Source organism: Miscanthus floridulus, chromosome 2, assembly GCF_019320115.1.
Source record: "Miscanthus floridulus cultivar M001 chromosome 2, ASM1932011v1, whole genome shotgun sequence".
Lineage (NCBI taxonomy): Eukaryota > Viridiplantae > Streptophyta > Magnoliopsida > Poales > Poaceae > Miscanthus > Miscanthus floridulus.
This window is the reverse complement of record NC_089581.1, coordinates 135,086,332-135,099,557: the sequence shown is the minus strand read 5'-3', so window position 1 is coordinate 135,099,557 and position 13,226 is coordinate 135,086,332. Positions and strand designations below refer to the sequence as shown.

The following is a 13,226-nucleotide window of genomic DNA, read 5'->3' as shown; positions in this document are numbered from 1 at the left end:
TCGCATACAGCCCAGGGAAGCCAGGAAGAGTTCATTTTTCTTCCTGTCCCAAAATAGAAGTCGTTCTCGATTTCAGATAAGTTAATATTTTTTAACTTTGACCAATTATATATAAAAGATTATTATTATTTATAATACATAATTAGTGTCATTAGATTGATCGTTAAATATACTTTTATAATAAACTTATTTGAAAATATAAATGTTACACGCATTTTCTATAAACCTAGTCAAAATTAAAAAAAAATTGATCTGCATGTATCCCATAACGTCCTTCTTTTTGGGACGGAGGGAGTATGTGTAGACAACTAAATAGATAGTTTACACAACGGATCGTACGAATTGTCTGTTTGACTGTCTATAAACTGTTTAATGCATACATGTAACTATAATCAAGAATAACAAGATCTTTCATATACCATTTTATTGTTTCTTCCATTCAATCATAAGATAAGATATAACATAATTATAATATTTATTTAGAATAATCAATATATAAGATATACTAATATTATTAATAGTAACACGGCTGCTATCTTTATGTATCTCTCACTGTCATATCTGCAGATCAATTGCAGTTGGGTAAATTGCATGGTCCGATCATGAAAGAGCTATTCAGACTTGGAATGAGCAATCTATCACATGTTCCAATAGTTGAACTTGAAAATTAAGTGAAGTTGCAAGCATATTCATTTAGTTGTTTCTTTAACGTGCTCGAATAATAATATCGGCATCTGTCATCACTTCTATCACACTAGCCACTGCTTGGTCCCTGCATTGGTAACATACTCTAAGACCTAATTTGGAAGAAAGGGGAGGCAAACTCAGGGATGAAAATACCGCTAGGGAGAACTAAGTGACTAATTAAATGGCATGTCTATGGATTACCTACCCCAGAAAAGTTCAGAATCCAGGATGTGCATCTTGTTATCTGGGACGTTGATTGGGATCACCACTGATTCGGAGTAGTTAACTTTTAGTCTAGAAGAAGCAGTAAAAGTGTTCAATAGTCCCTTGAGGAAAAAGATATTGGCATATTATTTTTGTGTATGGGATTCATAGTTTGACCCTGTAATGTTATTTGTCAGGAGTTTTGTGAGGAGTTTGACTGAACCTGGAGTCAGATGGATAAATTGGAGTGTCCTTTTTTGAAAGAAATGTGATATGATACCCATTGTTGCTATCTAGACGGATTGGATAATTATAAAATGCTCAATTAATTTGTAGAAGTCGTTGCAAAATATATTTCAACATTTCTTCATGAAGTTTGAAGGGCAGGCCTGGTGCAAGCGGTAGAGTCTTACCGCCTATGACCGGAAGGTCCCGGGTTCGAGTCGTGGTCTTCTCGCATTGCACAGGCGAGGGTAAGGCTTGCCACTAACACCCTTCCTCAGACCCCGCACAGAGCGGGAACTCTCTGCACTAGGTACGCCCCTTCTTCATGAAGTTTGAACTGAAACCATCTGGAGATTTATCTGAGGGTAAATCTCTGACCACTGCATCAACTTCTTTAGAGAAAGGTGCTTCTTCTAGACCGTTCAAATCATTTGAAGACATTAAGAGAGTGTCCAGAATCCATATCGAAGTGATTACAATTATATTTAGAACAACCAAGCCTTTCTTTGTAAGCATTCCAGAGTAGATCTGCTTTGCTTTCGTGGTCAAAAATAGTTGCCCACTTTTGCTTTGCAATCCTGCTTTCTACCTTTCTGTAAACGCCTTTGTCTAATATATTAACCAGTAGGTGTCCAAATCCCTCCTTATCCTTTAAAAAAATGTTGCTTTGCAAGGAGGTTATAGCGTTTTTAGTGTTTAATAGTAGCATTGACATGAAAAGTTTTTGTGTTACCCTCACCAAATTTCACCCCTTTAATAGTGCCTCTCTGCTTTAAATCATCTGTTGGTGTAGAAGAGAAACAAGATGCTTGTTTAGGAGGTCACTAAAGTTCGATTCATGTAAGGAAATGTCCCTGGACTCTTTTTTATCGTGACCGTGCCTGGGCACGTATTTCACTAAAAGAAGGTAGAACAAATTATAGGTGACCCTGGACTCTTCAGGTAGGTGAATCCAAGCACCCTCTATGTATACTCTCAGCTAAAAGTTAAAGTACGTGACGGACATGACAAATTCTCCAACGTGAATCTTTGACCACTTCTTTATTAGAATATATATGTAAAGTTTAACAAACATAAGAGATCATAAAAGTATAGTATCTTTTAAGGCAATCTATGCATGTTACTTCTAACATCTTGGTGAAAACCGAGACAACCATTTAATTCACTGATCATTTAAGGATCTATATGAAGGAATTTTCTTGTGTCTTGGGGATTCTTGGATTATCCACAATAAGAGGGTCCAAATAACCATCCATAGGTGCTCGTTGCTCTTCATTGTAGCGAGCCCAGATAACCAGATATAGATCAACAATTATGGAAATTCCCCCAATAATGCTGAAATGAAAGGATTTGAATACAAGTGTACACAGGGTCAGAATCAATGCTACTTCGTTTCAAAAAGAATCAATGCTAGTTTGCTACATAAGTTTTTTTATCAATTACATAAATTCATTGAGGTTTCAATAAGGACTGTGTGTGTAATCACTTTCACGTTCCGCAAAGCACCGCAAATGTTCTTATTTGGCTTGAAAGAGTATCATGCAACAACTAATAAAAACACAACTCCAGAGCTACTAGTTCAAAAGGTCCAAGATTTGGTGAATAATCCAATAACAATGTTCAAACAGCAGATTCGGCGTAATTATTGCACAGTGTGTGAAATCAAACCTTCCGATGTAAATTGGATCACCAAGAAAAATAGTTGAGAGGGTGGTGGAAAAAGCTGGTTGGAGTGGATTGTAGAGGGCAACTAGAGAAGGTCCAAGAATTTTGTTTGCCCATGTCATGATTGAGTAGCTCAGACAAGACGCAACAATTCCCTGACGGTGAAAGCAAGAATCTTGGTCAGACAATTAACCACGGGGAGGAAATCTTAGCATCACTGTTATGCATGCAAGTGATGTAGGCTACGCATAAAGGGCGTTACTCACAGCATAGAGAACAGCTATGATCTCAGTTTTTGTCAGCGCCCACTCGTGTAGGCCATTAGTTGCAGATACTCCGGTTAACACCATAAAGATTGTAGCAAAAAAAATATGAATAAGCTGTCACGGATAAGCTTGCAGGATATTTGAGCATCACTGGAGCCTGTAACAGTCAGGGCAGAAAAGGAAACTAATCTGCATCATCAACGATGAACATAAACAGTGAAGTCCTATCTTGTTGCCGGCAAGAACACACACACAAAAAAAAAGAGGAAAGGGATTCAGGATTAATTGCAAGCTCTAAAAGTTACGTTACCTGTATGACTAGATAAACAGCCACCAAGAGGCAGTTTCCTAGAAGGCACAGGACACCAAGATGCCATGTTTCTATACCGTACTCGAGCACGGCTGATGTGAACCAGTTGGGATCAGGATAGGGAGTGGTCGTCCATGCGTTGGGCATGCTTCTGACGAGGCCAATCAAGGATGGACCTCTGTACAGAGCCATCAGAATGGCGCCGGAGACACATACAACCGTGCCGATGACTTTGAGGATGCCGTCTCTGGTGAAGATGTCGATGGCTTCAACACTGCAAAAGTTAGTCTTATTCAGTACTATTAACACCCAAATTGATGGCAGTTCAGGACTGTTTCACTGAAGAGTGGGTCAGGGGTGACAAGTCAGTGAGACAAAAGACATCCTGAATTTCTGATGACATTGAGTGTTATGATAGTCAGTAGTCACCCGACAATCGCAGCCAAGAGAAACGTGAGTACAGGTATGGAGGGCTGGAAAGCCGCGGCGTAGGAAGCGTTCGTGTACCGGAGGCCGACGAGGAAGAGGAGCGGGTTCCCATACAGCCTGCATATATAAATAATACAGACATACAGTATAAATTGAATCAAGGACAGAGGATCAGTATCACCAATGGAAGAATTTGTACAGACTCTTCTCTATAGATGTTCCGTCAGCAGAGCAGAGGGATTATTAGTACCCAGTGAAGCCAAGAAGAGCGAAGGACGCGAGGAGCTGAGGTGTCACCGGAGGCCTCACCCTTCTGCAACAACGGATAAGGACCAAACGGCAGGAGAAGATGTGATTTTCCCCTTGCTTTGCTTGCAGCAAGATCCAAGAAGGAAAGGAAATTAATTGAAGGGTAGGGCAGGGGCAGGGCACCTCTCGCGGAGGAAGGCGACGGGGGCGAGGACAGCGAAGGCGAGGAGGTCGCGGTCGACGCAGAAGACGACCTGGTTCATGCCCACGTTGAGGACGGACTTTGTGAGGACGTGGTAGCCGCCGTAGGCGAGTATGACGAAGACCATCCCGGCGTGCGCCCGCCACCGCCACGCCTTGTCGTTGTTGTCGTCGTCGTCGTCCACCCCACTCGACATCAGCAGCCGCCGGCCGCTCACGTTCCATGGCCACGAGTATCGCTGGAGCGCCGCCGCTCTCCGGTCTCCGCCCATCGCCCTCCACTCTCGTCTCCACTGAAGTGCGTTGCTTTGTTTGCTTGAATGGGATTCTTCATCACGAAAACAAAAAACAATGTCGCCTTGCGGACTTCCCGTGGCTTACGGGAGTTGGGACTTGACACGCCAGGCACAGTGGAGGACGTCAGTGCTCCCAGCGCCCAACATAGCAACATCTGGCCACACGCAAGAGCGGAAATCTTGCTTGCCCCCCCCTCCTCCGGTCCTCCCCCTCTGTTATTGATTTTTTTCTTTATTTATTCGATAGCTTTCTCCCTCTGACTCTCTCTCTCTCTCCCTCTCTCAAGACTCAGATAGGAGTTATATAAAAAGTTAGAAATCTTCGAAAGTGTTTCTAAAGTTTACTCTATAAATTATCATTTGAAGAGTTATTTGAATAGAATTCGCTTTCTATATTTTCATGCCCTCCAACATTTTTTCTATAGCTAGTGAGAAATCTAAAATCTGAAATAATGAATGTCTATATTTGAAATCGTTAGAGTGTATGTTTTTCATCAAAATCTCTACTCCTATAAATTAGGAATGATATAAAGTTAGTGTGCAACAATAGCTAGGCAGGCCTGAATTCCCAGTTCTGTCCTATCTCCTCTTATTCTAACTACTTACATGTTACACTTTTGGGAGGACCTTTTTTTTACCATGCTAGGGTTAGGGATTTGGAGGATTTGACAACTAGATTAAGTTGATATGGGGTTATTGTGGGCTAAGGGCATGTTTGTCTCAGCTTTCAGCCTAGCTAGCTGGAAACCAGAAACTTTCGGTTGGTTACCAGTTGGCTTTTGAAAAATTGGAAAGATAGCTTCTGAGAAAATGATCTAGAATTGAAATGTACGTTCCGAAGAGCTTTTCTGGCTTTTTTGGTGTGCTGAGAAGCTAAATATTAATTATAAAAGACAATAGCAAAGAGCTGCCAAAAAGCCAACTTTTGAGCCAAAAGCTAAAAAACTACAGCTAATACAAACAAAACCCTAAAAGAGGAAAGATGGCTTGATGTTGGAGACAATTGGTGAACTGATATGAGAAGCACTGGTAGATGAGGTAGGCTAAGGTGTAAGGTCAAGGCGATGGTGTTAAAATGAGAGTGGTTAGAATAACAACAATATGTGGAGAAGGGTGACAAATAAGGAAAAAGGTGGTTCGACCTCAACCCACATTGGCTAGGCTAGGTGGGTTGGACTAGAAGATAGAGGAAAAGAGTGGTAGAGAAAGATATGTTGCCTATGTTGTTGGGCTTGTTTAGGCATGAGATGGATTATGAGCTAGGAATGAAGAAGTTTAACCATTTATTCAAATAGTTTTTATAAGTTGAACTTGAATCTTGGTTCAGATTAAACCCCACAAAGGATTCGATTAAGACGATGTAAATCCAAACCACTTCATACAACCACACATTTATATGCAACACACATGTTATTTAAAAATTAATTTAAGAATCCAGGGGAGAGGTTGAGGTCCTCACTTAATTTGACCTTAAATCTATTTGATTCAAAGCATCAAGAAAAGGTTTTGGAAATTTGAGATTTTTTTACGCACAACGAAACACCTAAATTTATAGGATGATACACTTGCTATCATGTTATCGATTTATGTTCCAAGCCCAATACAATGATGCGCATATTTTCTATGAGGAACTGCACAAATTAATCTCCCAAGGTCAAATTGTCAATGGTTTGACCGGCCTAGTTTACAAGAATCAATCTTTTATATATAAAAGAATCTATATACATGTTGCTTCCAGTGATGTCTTGGAGAAAACAATTGAGACAACAATTTGATCCCCTAATATTTAAGGATCCATGAAAGAACTTTCTTGTGTCTTAGTGATTCTTGGATGACCCACAAGAAGAGGGTCCAAATAATCATCCGTCGTTGCTCGTTGCGCTTCATTGTAGCGAGCCCATGTAACTAGATATAGGCCAGCAATTATGAAAAATCCCCCAATAATGCTGAAAGCAGTTGAATACAAGCGTGCACAAAAGGTTAGGATCAATACTACTTTGCTACATAAGTTGTTTTCTCTATGGTGAGTTACATAACTTTCGTTGAGTTTATAAGGAGAGAATAAAAGAATATATATATATATATATATACACACACACACACACACACACACACACACACACACACACACACACACACACACACACACACACACACACACACACCTGTTAAAAGTTCACCAGTTTCATATTTGACCAAGTACCTCAATGTTGTTGTTTTTGGCTTGCAAGTGTATAAGTCAACAACTAATAAGAACAAGATTCAGGAGCTACTAGCTAGTTCAAAAGGTCCAAGATTTGACGAATAATCCAATAATCCCTCTATCATGAAATATAATGTATAATACGAATTTTAGTACAGATTATAGTGTAGAGAAAATGATGCATGTAACCCTCTTTTTAAAAGTCGGAATATCTTGTGCCTAGTATATTTTGACCTGGTGGTACACATTAATACACATGTGATTGGTGCCTTTCGGAAGTTAGCTCATCTAGAGTACCCTATAATTTAGAATAATTTTTTGAATGTTTCAATAACTTATATTTTAGATAGATAGTGTGTGGAATCAAACCTTCCGGCGTAAACTGGCGCACCAAGAAAAATAGTTGAGAGGACGGTAGAAAAAGCTGGTTGGAGTGGATTATAGAGGGCAACCAGCGAAGGTCCAAGAATTTTGTTTGCCCATGTCATGAGTGCATAGCTCATACAAGATGCAACAATTCCCTGAAGGTACAAGTAAGAATTTTAATTTGGTTAGAATAACTAACAGAGCGCTTCCTAAATCTTAGCATCATTGCTATGCAAGTGATGTGGTCTAAGCATAAAGGCTTCTAGTCTTCTAGATAGAGACACTTACAGCGTATAGAACAGCTACGATCTCCGTTTTTGTCAGTGCCCACTCATGGAGCCCATTGGCTGCAACTACTCCCGTGAACACCATAAAGATGGTGGCAAAAAAATAGGAATAAGCTGTCAAGGATAAGCTTGCAGGATAGCTTTTAATCACAGAAACCTGTAATCGTCACGGCAGAAAAAGGTGCTAATTTGCATCAATCATGAGCACAAACATTAATTGGGTAAGAACTAGTAAGACAACAGAAAATTAAAGGTGGTCTGGTACGGTCAATAAATATTAACACCACAATCAGGATCAATGAAGCATAGATATAAGCTTCAAATTTTCCATTACCTGTATGACTAGATAAGCACCCACCAAGAAACAGTGTCCTATAAGGCACAAGGCACCAAGCTCGAGCACGGTAGATGTCAGCCACTGAGCAGGAATGGTGGTGGCATTTTCACTTGCTGATGATGCAGTGGCGCCTCCCAGGCCAATCAAGGACGAGCCTCTGTACAGAGCCATCAGAAGGGCACCGGAGACGCATACGGCTGTGCCGATGACTTTGAGGATGCCGTCCTTGCTGAAGATGTTGATCGCTTCAACGCTGAAAGAGTTTTAATTAGAGTTTTATTCAGAACACTGTAGCCGCCAGGCCTTGCTTTCCAAATGAGCACTCAATTTGACCACGTCTCCTGAAATTGCCAATGAAATTATTGGAGTGCATTTTCATCTGATGATTACCCGGCAATCACAGCCAAGAGAAACGCGAAGACTGGCACAGATGGCTCGAACGCCGCGGCGTAAGAAGCGTTGGTGTAGCGGAGGCCGACGAGGAAGAGGAGCGGGTTCACGAAGAGCCTGCAGAAGAAGATCAGTGTCGACGGAGCCAACGGTGGGGCCGAGGGGGCTCGCCCCCTTTACTGATCCTAGGCATGTGGAGCCTCCCTAAATTTTTCCTTAAAATTTTATGCATATATGTATTAAGTAGGAGGAGCTATGATTAAAAAAAAATAAAAAAATCTATATTCTTTTGTTTAGCCCCTCCTAAATTTTTCTCGCTTCGTCCCGGCTAGTTGTTCCAGCATGGGCAGAGGATCGGAATTCGTACCCAGTGAAGCCGAGAACAGCGAAGCATGCGAGGAGCTGAGGGGTCACCGGAGGCCTCACCCTTCTGCAACAACGGAGGAAATGAATTGAAGCGATCGAGCGAGACCAGCAGCACAGGCGATGAGGCGGCGCCGCCGCCACGCGTGGTGCACACCGTACCTCTCGCGGAGGAAGGCGACGGGGGCGAGGATGGCGAGCGCGACGAGGTCGCGGTAGACGCAGAAGACGACCTGGTTCATGCCCGCGTTCAGGACGGCCTTGGTGAGGACGTGGTAGCCGCTGAAGGCGAGCTGGACGAGGACAATCCCGGCGTGCGCCCGCCATGCCGTGTTGGAGCACAGCTGCCACGAGAACCTTTGGAGCAGAGTCGCCTCCCGCTCGTTGCTCTCGTCTCCCATCTCCACTGCACGTCTGCACTCACACCTTGATTTGGCTAAAAAAAAAATCCCCCGTGTTGCACCCTGTTGCGGTCTTGCCTCTTGGGAGTCGGGGGCCACCGATAAAAAGCTGAAAGATTCATGCTTGATAAAGACGTAACTTTGAACAGGCTCGACATCTATGCGAAGTATATGATACCTGTCGGTGGGTAAGAATTACCCCCTGTCCCTAAATAAATAGATTTCTAAAAAGTTTAGAACAAATTACTATGATAGAGAAAAGATTATACTATCCTTCATTAATTGGAGTAGTTTGCACATTTGTTTGAGTTGCGCAGTAATTAAGACGGAAGACAAGTACGTTTTTGGAAGACAAATGGCTAGAGAATTTGTCTTTACAGGAACAGTACCTATGTCTTTACAACATTGCTAGACCTAAACACATTACCATTGCGGAGGTTCACCAAACCTATCTTGGCGAAGAGACCTCATTGGTCCCAAATTAATAGCATGGAATAATTTGTTGCCCCGTATTGCTAATATAGAGTTGGCCCATGAACAAGATGGGTTTCACTGGAATTTAAATCCAAATGGAAAATTCTCGATGAAGTCACACTATCAAGCGCTATTACGTACTGATATCCCAAATATTAACAAGCTCATTTGGAAAGTGAAAGCCCCACTAAAAATTTGTGTTATTACATACTGACATCCCAAATATTAACAAACTCATTTGGAAAGTGAAAGCCTCACTGAAAATAAAAATTTTCCTGTGGTACCTAAGACGATGAGTTATATTGACAGAGGATAACCTAGTAAAGTATAATTGGCAAGGTAGTAAAACTTGTTGCTTTTGTCACAAATAAGAGACAATTAAGCGCTTGTTCTTTGACTGTCGGTTTGCTTGTTTAATTTGGTCTTTTATTCATGTTGCGACAGGTCTTTTAAAACCCCACAGTATAAGTCATATGTTCAATGGCTGGCTAAGAGGTGTCAACAAAGATGTCAAGCTTTTACTCCTACTAGGAAGAGCTGCGATTTGTTGGTCTATTTGGCTCAGCAGGAATGATATTGTTTTTTAAAAGAAAAAATTGTTTCTCCTGTGCAGGTTATCTATTTGGTTACCCACTGGCTACGTACTTGGGTTATCCTGCAGAAGCCGGATTTGCAGGATACAGTTGTAGCGGTATCACAGCAGTTGACGCAAGTGGCCAAGGATTTTTTTCTCCCAGCCACATGGGTGGCGGTCTAGTTTACGAGTTGATAGTCACTAGACTATGTCAGGTTTTTTCTCTTTCTTTGGCTGTGTGCCTCATGTTAGGCAGAGGGCGGAAGTTGCCCTCTTTGACTTTTTATCAACTCGATGTATTGCTTCTGAGGTTTTAATAAAAGCTTCCTTTATTAAAAAATAAGTTGCATAAACTCAAGAGTGGATTTGTGAAAAAGAGAGAGAAGTGAGGTGGTGCCGTAAATATGTGGAGACTTTGAGGAAAATAAATGGACCAGGAGACCACTAAATCTTCTAGAGATTGATTTATTTGTAGACAAATTTTTGTGCTAGGAATTTATTTATTCAGAGATACTGGGAGTATATTCAAACATTTATTTATAAATCCCATTTGGGCAGAGTATAGATAATATTTTTTATTCAATAAAAATAGGCAAAGTATGGGGAGTAGATTATATATCTATGGGTAAGTTTTTAGCTCAAATATAATTATTTATTAGTAGAAACTAGTCTATCAACCTTTGCTCTCGCACAGGCTAGAATCAACATTAGCTACTGCTTAATACCTCTAGCTAATCAAATTACTTATAACAAATTGCATGTTTTTTCTTTGTTTATTTTCTAAGGCAATATAATAAATACTCTATAGTTCCTATCCAGTTGTCATAAACTTATCAATTACTAAACTAAATGTTTTCATCCATATCCATTGTTTTTTTACTTTGCTTGCATGCCACCTTTTGTGTATTTTTAATATTCATTTAATTGAAACCTTAACTTTAACTATAGTGATTCATATTGCAGCACATTTCTTATATGACATAATGAATCTGATTTTTTTTAAAAAATATTTAATCTTATTGATTGCTACAAAATTTGTTATCTCAATTGAAGTTGAAACTCTTCGCTTTATAATATCAATTATGAACTCTCCTTTTGTACTTTCTAAAATAAGAATCTTAGGCCATAGATTACACTCTTAAGTAGTATAATGCCATAAATAATCATTTATAACCTTCATCACATCATATAAGGTTAGTGATAGAGCTTGAATTGAGGTCTACGATGGGGTAGCGGCGCTAATACCAAGCATATTAATATCTAAGCTTTATAATTACTATTTACTCTAAAGAGATCTTAAAGGACAACATGTATAGCCACCTATGATCTGCACTAACACCTGTTTTCAAGATGTTTGCATTTCGTATCAAGGAATTATATGTGCATTAATTGTTATACTATCAATGTAGATATGTCAAACTTTTTGTTCAAGTGTATAAATAAATCTCTAAAGTAACAACTTATCCATGTTAGGTATTAAAAAAATTCTAAATAATTTGTTAGTATCATCAGAATATGAATTATTAAGGACATTGCTCCTCCAAGGTGCTTGACGGTTGGCCAAAATCAGTTTTCCAATAGTTTGGGCTTGTATGTTTCACGTTTGCATGCTTTGATGGGCCTTTCAATCCTTGGATGACATCTTGGTAGTCTTCATATCAAACCGGCCTTGAATCAACGTGTCAAGCTAGTAGCTTGGTTGGGGCCAGGGCCAGGTTAGTTGACCGAGAATGGGGTCCGGTGATCTATCTCTTGGGCCCACTTTTGTTCCATTTTGTCATATTGTCTCTGGTAAGGACACATGCTCCAAACACATGCGGAACCATAACATTTAAATTATAACTATACAGAAATGTTAGTGTAATCTTCACTTGTACTGAGAACTTTATGGTCGGATTTGTGTTATAGTGACTATCAACAAGCTTTACCTCTGTTGCTACGATCTTCTTTATAGCCCCAAACCTCTTGATCTCCTCCCTTCAGGCTGGGAACCCCTTCCGTTGCAGCCATAAGAACCCTATCTTTTAACACTCAAAACCCACAATGAGGATGCTGGGGTATGCACGAGTGGATAGAGACGATATTGTCTAAAGGGCTACTAATTTCTTCTTGCGATGGCCCATTTGCTTCTGGACTGAATCTACAACCCACCTTAGTCTTCTTTGTCCCTTTCTTTCCTCCACCTCCCACCCTATCTGCCATGGCTGCGATGGAATCTTACATATGGTTGCCTCTAGGGATTTTGAGGCCTCTTCCAGTTTGTGATCAATTGGACTACTATGATCAGGAAAGCTAAAGAGCGCTATCTTGATCTCCTCCTCTTTGCACTTTTTCTCCTGAGCCTGATCCCACCGCGTGACCCTCCGGGGATGAGGGTGGGGGGCCTAGATCACATCCTCGCACGACTAGACAACCATTTGAAGGCCATTGCTTCCTAGCCAAAGATTCTGCTCCACCCTAGAAGCCCATGGTGAATCACCTTCTACCCATTCTTGAGGTGGGATGAGCGCCCCACGAGATACACCTCATCCCTCCACCAAGCGCCCAACAAATAACTCCTCAAGGTGAGCCAAACAACATCTCCTATTTTTGGCCTGTCGGCAAGTGAGGACTCTGGTGATCGTTAGGAATTTTTTTTTAGCTAGCCTCTCTATCCTCGAGAAAAGTAACTCCGACTCTTGCATAACCCGTCTAATAAGACCATTTGACTAGGCTTTACTATCAAAAGTATCTTTTTTTTTTTGTTAAAGGTATTCCAATTTCAACACAAGCGAATACTCGTGTTTCATTTAGAACATAAGACGACATCATGTCAAGTCTAGGATTTTGAATTTGAACATGAAAGGGCTTGTTCCAACACATGGAACCTAACTAACGGAGCTGAGTTACACTCGATTCACATAGTACTAATGTTTCAAGACTAAAATTATAAAAAACTTACCAATCAAGTTTTTTTGAAAAAATTGTTAACTTTATATCAAGCAATAAAATAAAATCCTATATGACCGAAGGATAAAGAGCAGGGAAAAATTTGCAATCTCACCTTTTTGCTTTCGGCCAGCGATCAATGGCGTGACTGTGGCCAGCGGCATGCAGAAACCAGGCGTTTGGTGTCCTGCAGCGAGGCCAGGGCCTGTCCCGCCGCATGCAAACCGCCCCGCCGGGCCAGGCTCTCTCTTTCTTTGGAGCCCGGCTCGCATGGACGCTTCTTGTGACTCGTTCGTGAGAGAGTGGGTGCAGGCGTGCAGCAATAATAACCAAATGCACCAGGCAACCAAACAATGGATGTACTCGTCCTG

The 13,226-nt window shown here is 40.9% G+C and overlaps 1 protein-coding gene and 1 pseudogene across 1 annotated transcript; both read right to left on the bottom strand.

Annotated features, from left to right (window-relative positions):
• Positions 1-2,128: 2,128 nt before the first annotated feature.
• On the bottom strand, positions 2,129-5,407 carry LOC136539764 (WAT1-related protein At5g45370-like; annotated as a pseudogene).
• Positions 5,408-5,515: 108 nt separating this feature from the next.
• On the bottom strand, positions 5,516-13,078 carry LOC136539762 (WAT1-related protein At3g45870-like). Its single transcript, XM_066531740.1, has 8 exons — positions 12,971-13,078; positions 8,641-8,988; positions 8,483-8,545; positions 8,116-8,232; positions 7,723-7,978; positions 7,390-7,545; positions 7,105-7,256; positions 5,516-6,478 (listed from the first exon to the last, which is right to left on the bottom strand). Exons 1-8 carry the CDS (start codon positions 13,072-13,074, stop codon positions 6,319-6,321), a joined length of 1,356 nt encoding a protein of 451 aa, XP_066387837.1. The 5' UTR covers positions 13,075-13,078; the 3' UTR covers positions 5,516-6,318.
• Positions 13,079-13,226: the final 148 nt, after the last annotated feature.

Coding starts and splice junctions, on each gene's coding strand:
- LOC136539762 (XM_066531740.1), bottom strand. CDS start 13,074: ATGCGGCGGGACAGGCCCTGGCCTCGCTGCAGGACACCAAACGCCTGG. Junction 7,979..8,115: donor CTCTTGGCTGTGATTGCCGG/GTAATCATCAGA, acceptor AAACTCTTTCAG/CGTTGAAGCGATCAACATCT. Junction 7,546..7,722: donor GTGCTTATCTAGTCATACAG/GTAATGGAAAAT, acceptor TGACGATTACAG/GTTTCTGTGATTAAAAGCTA.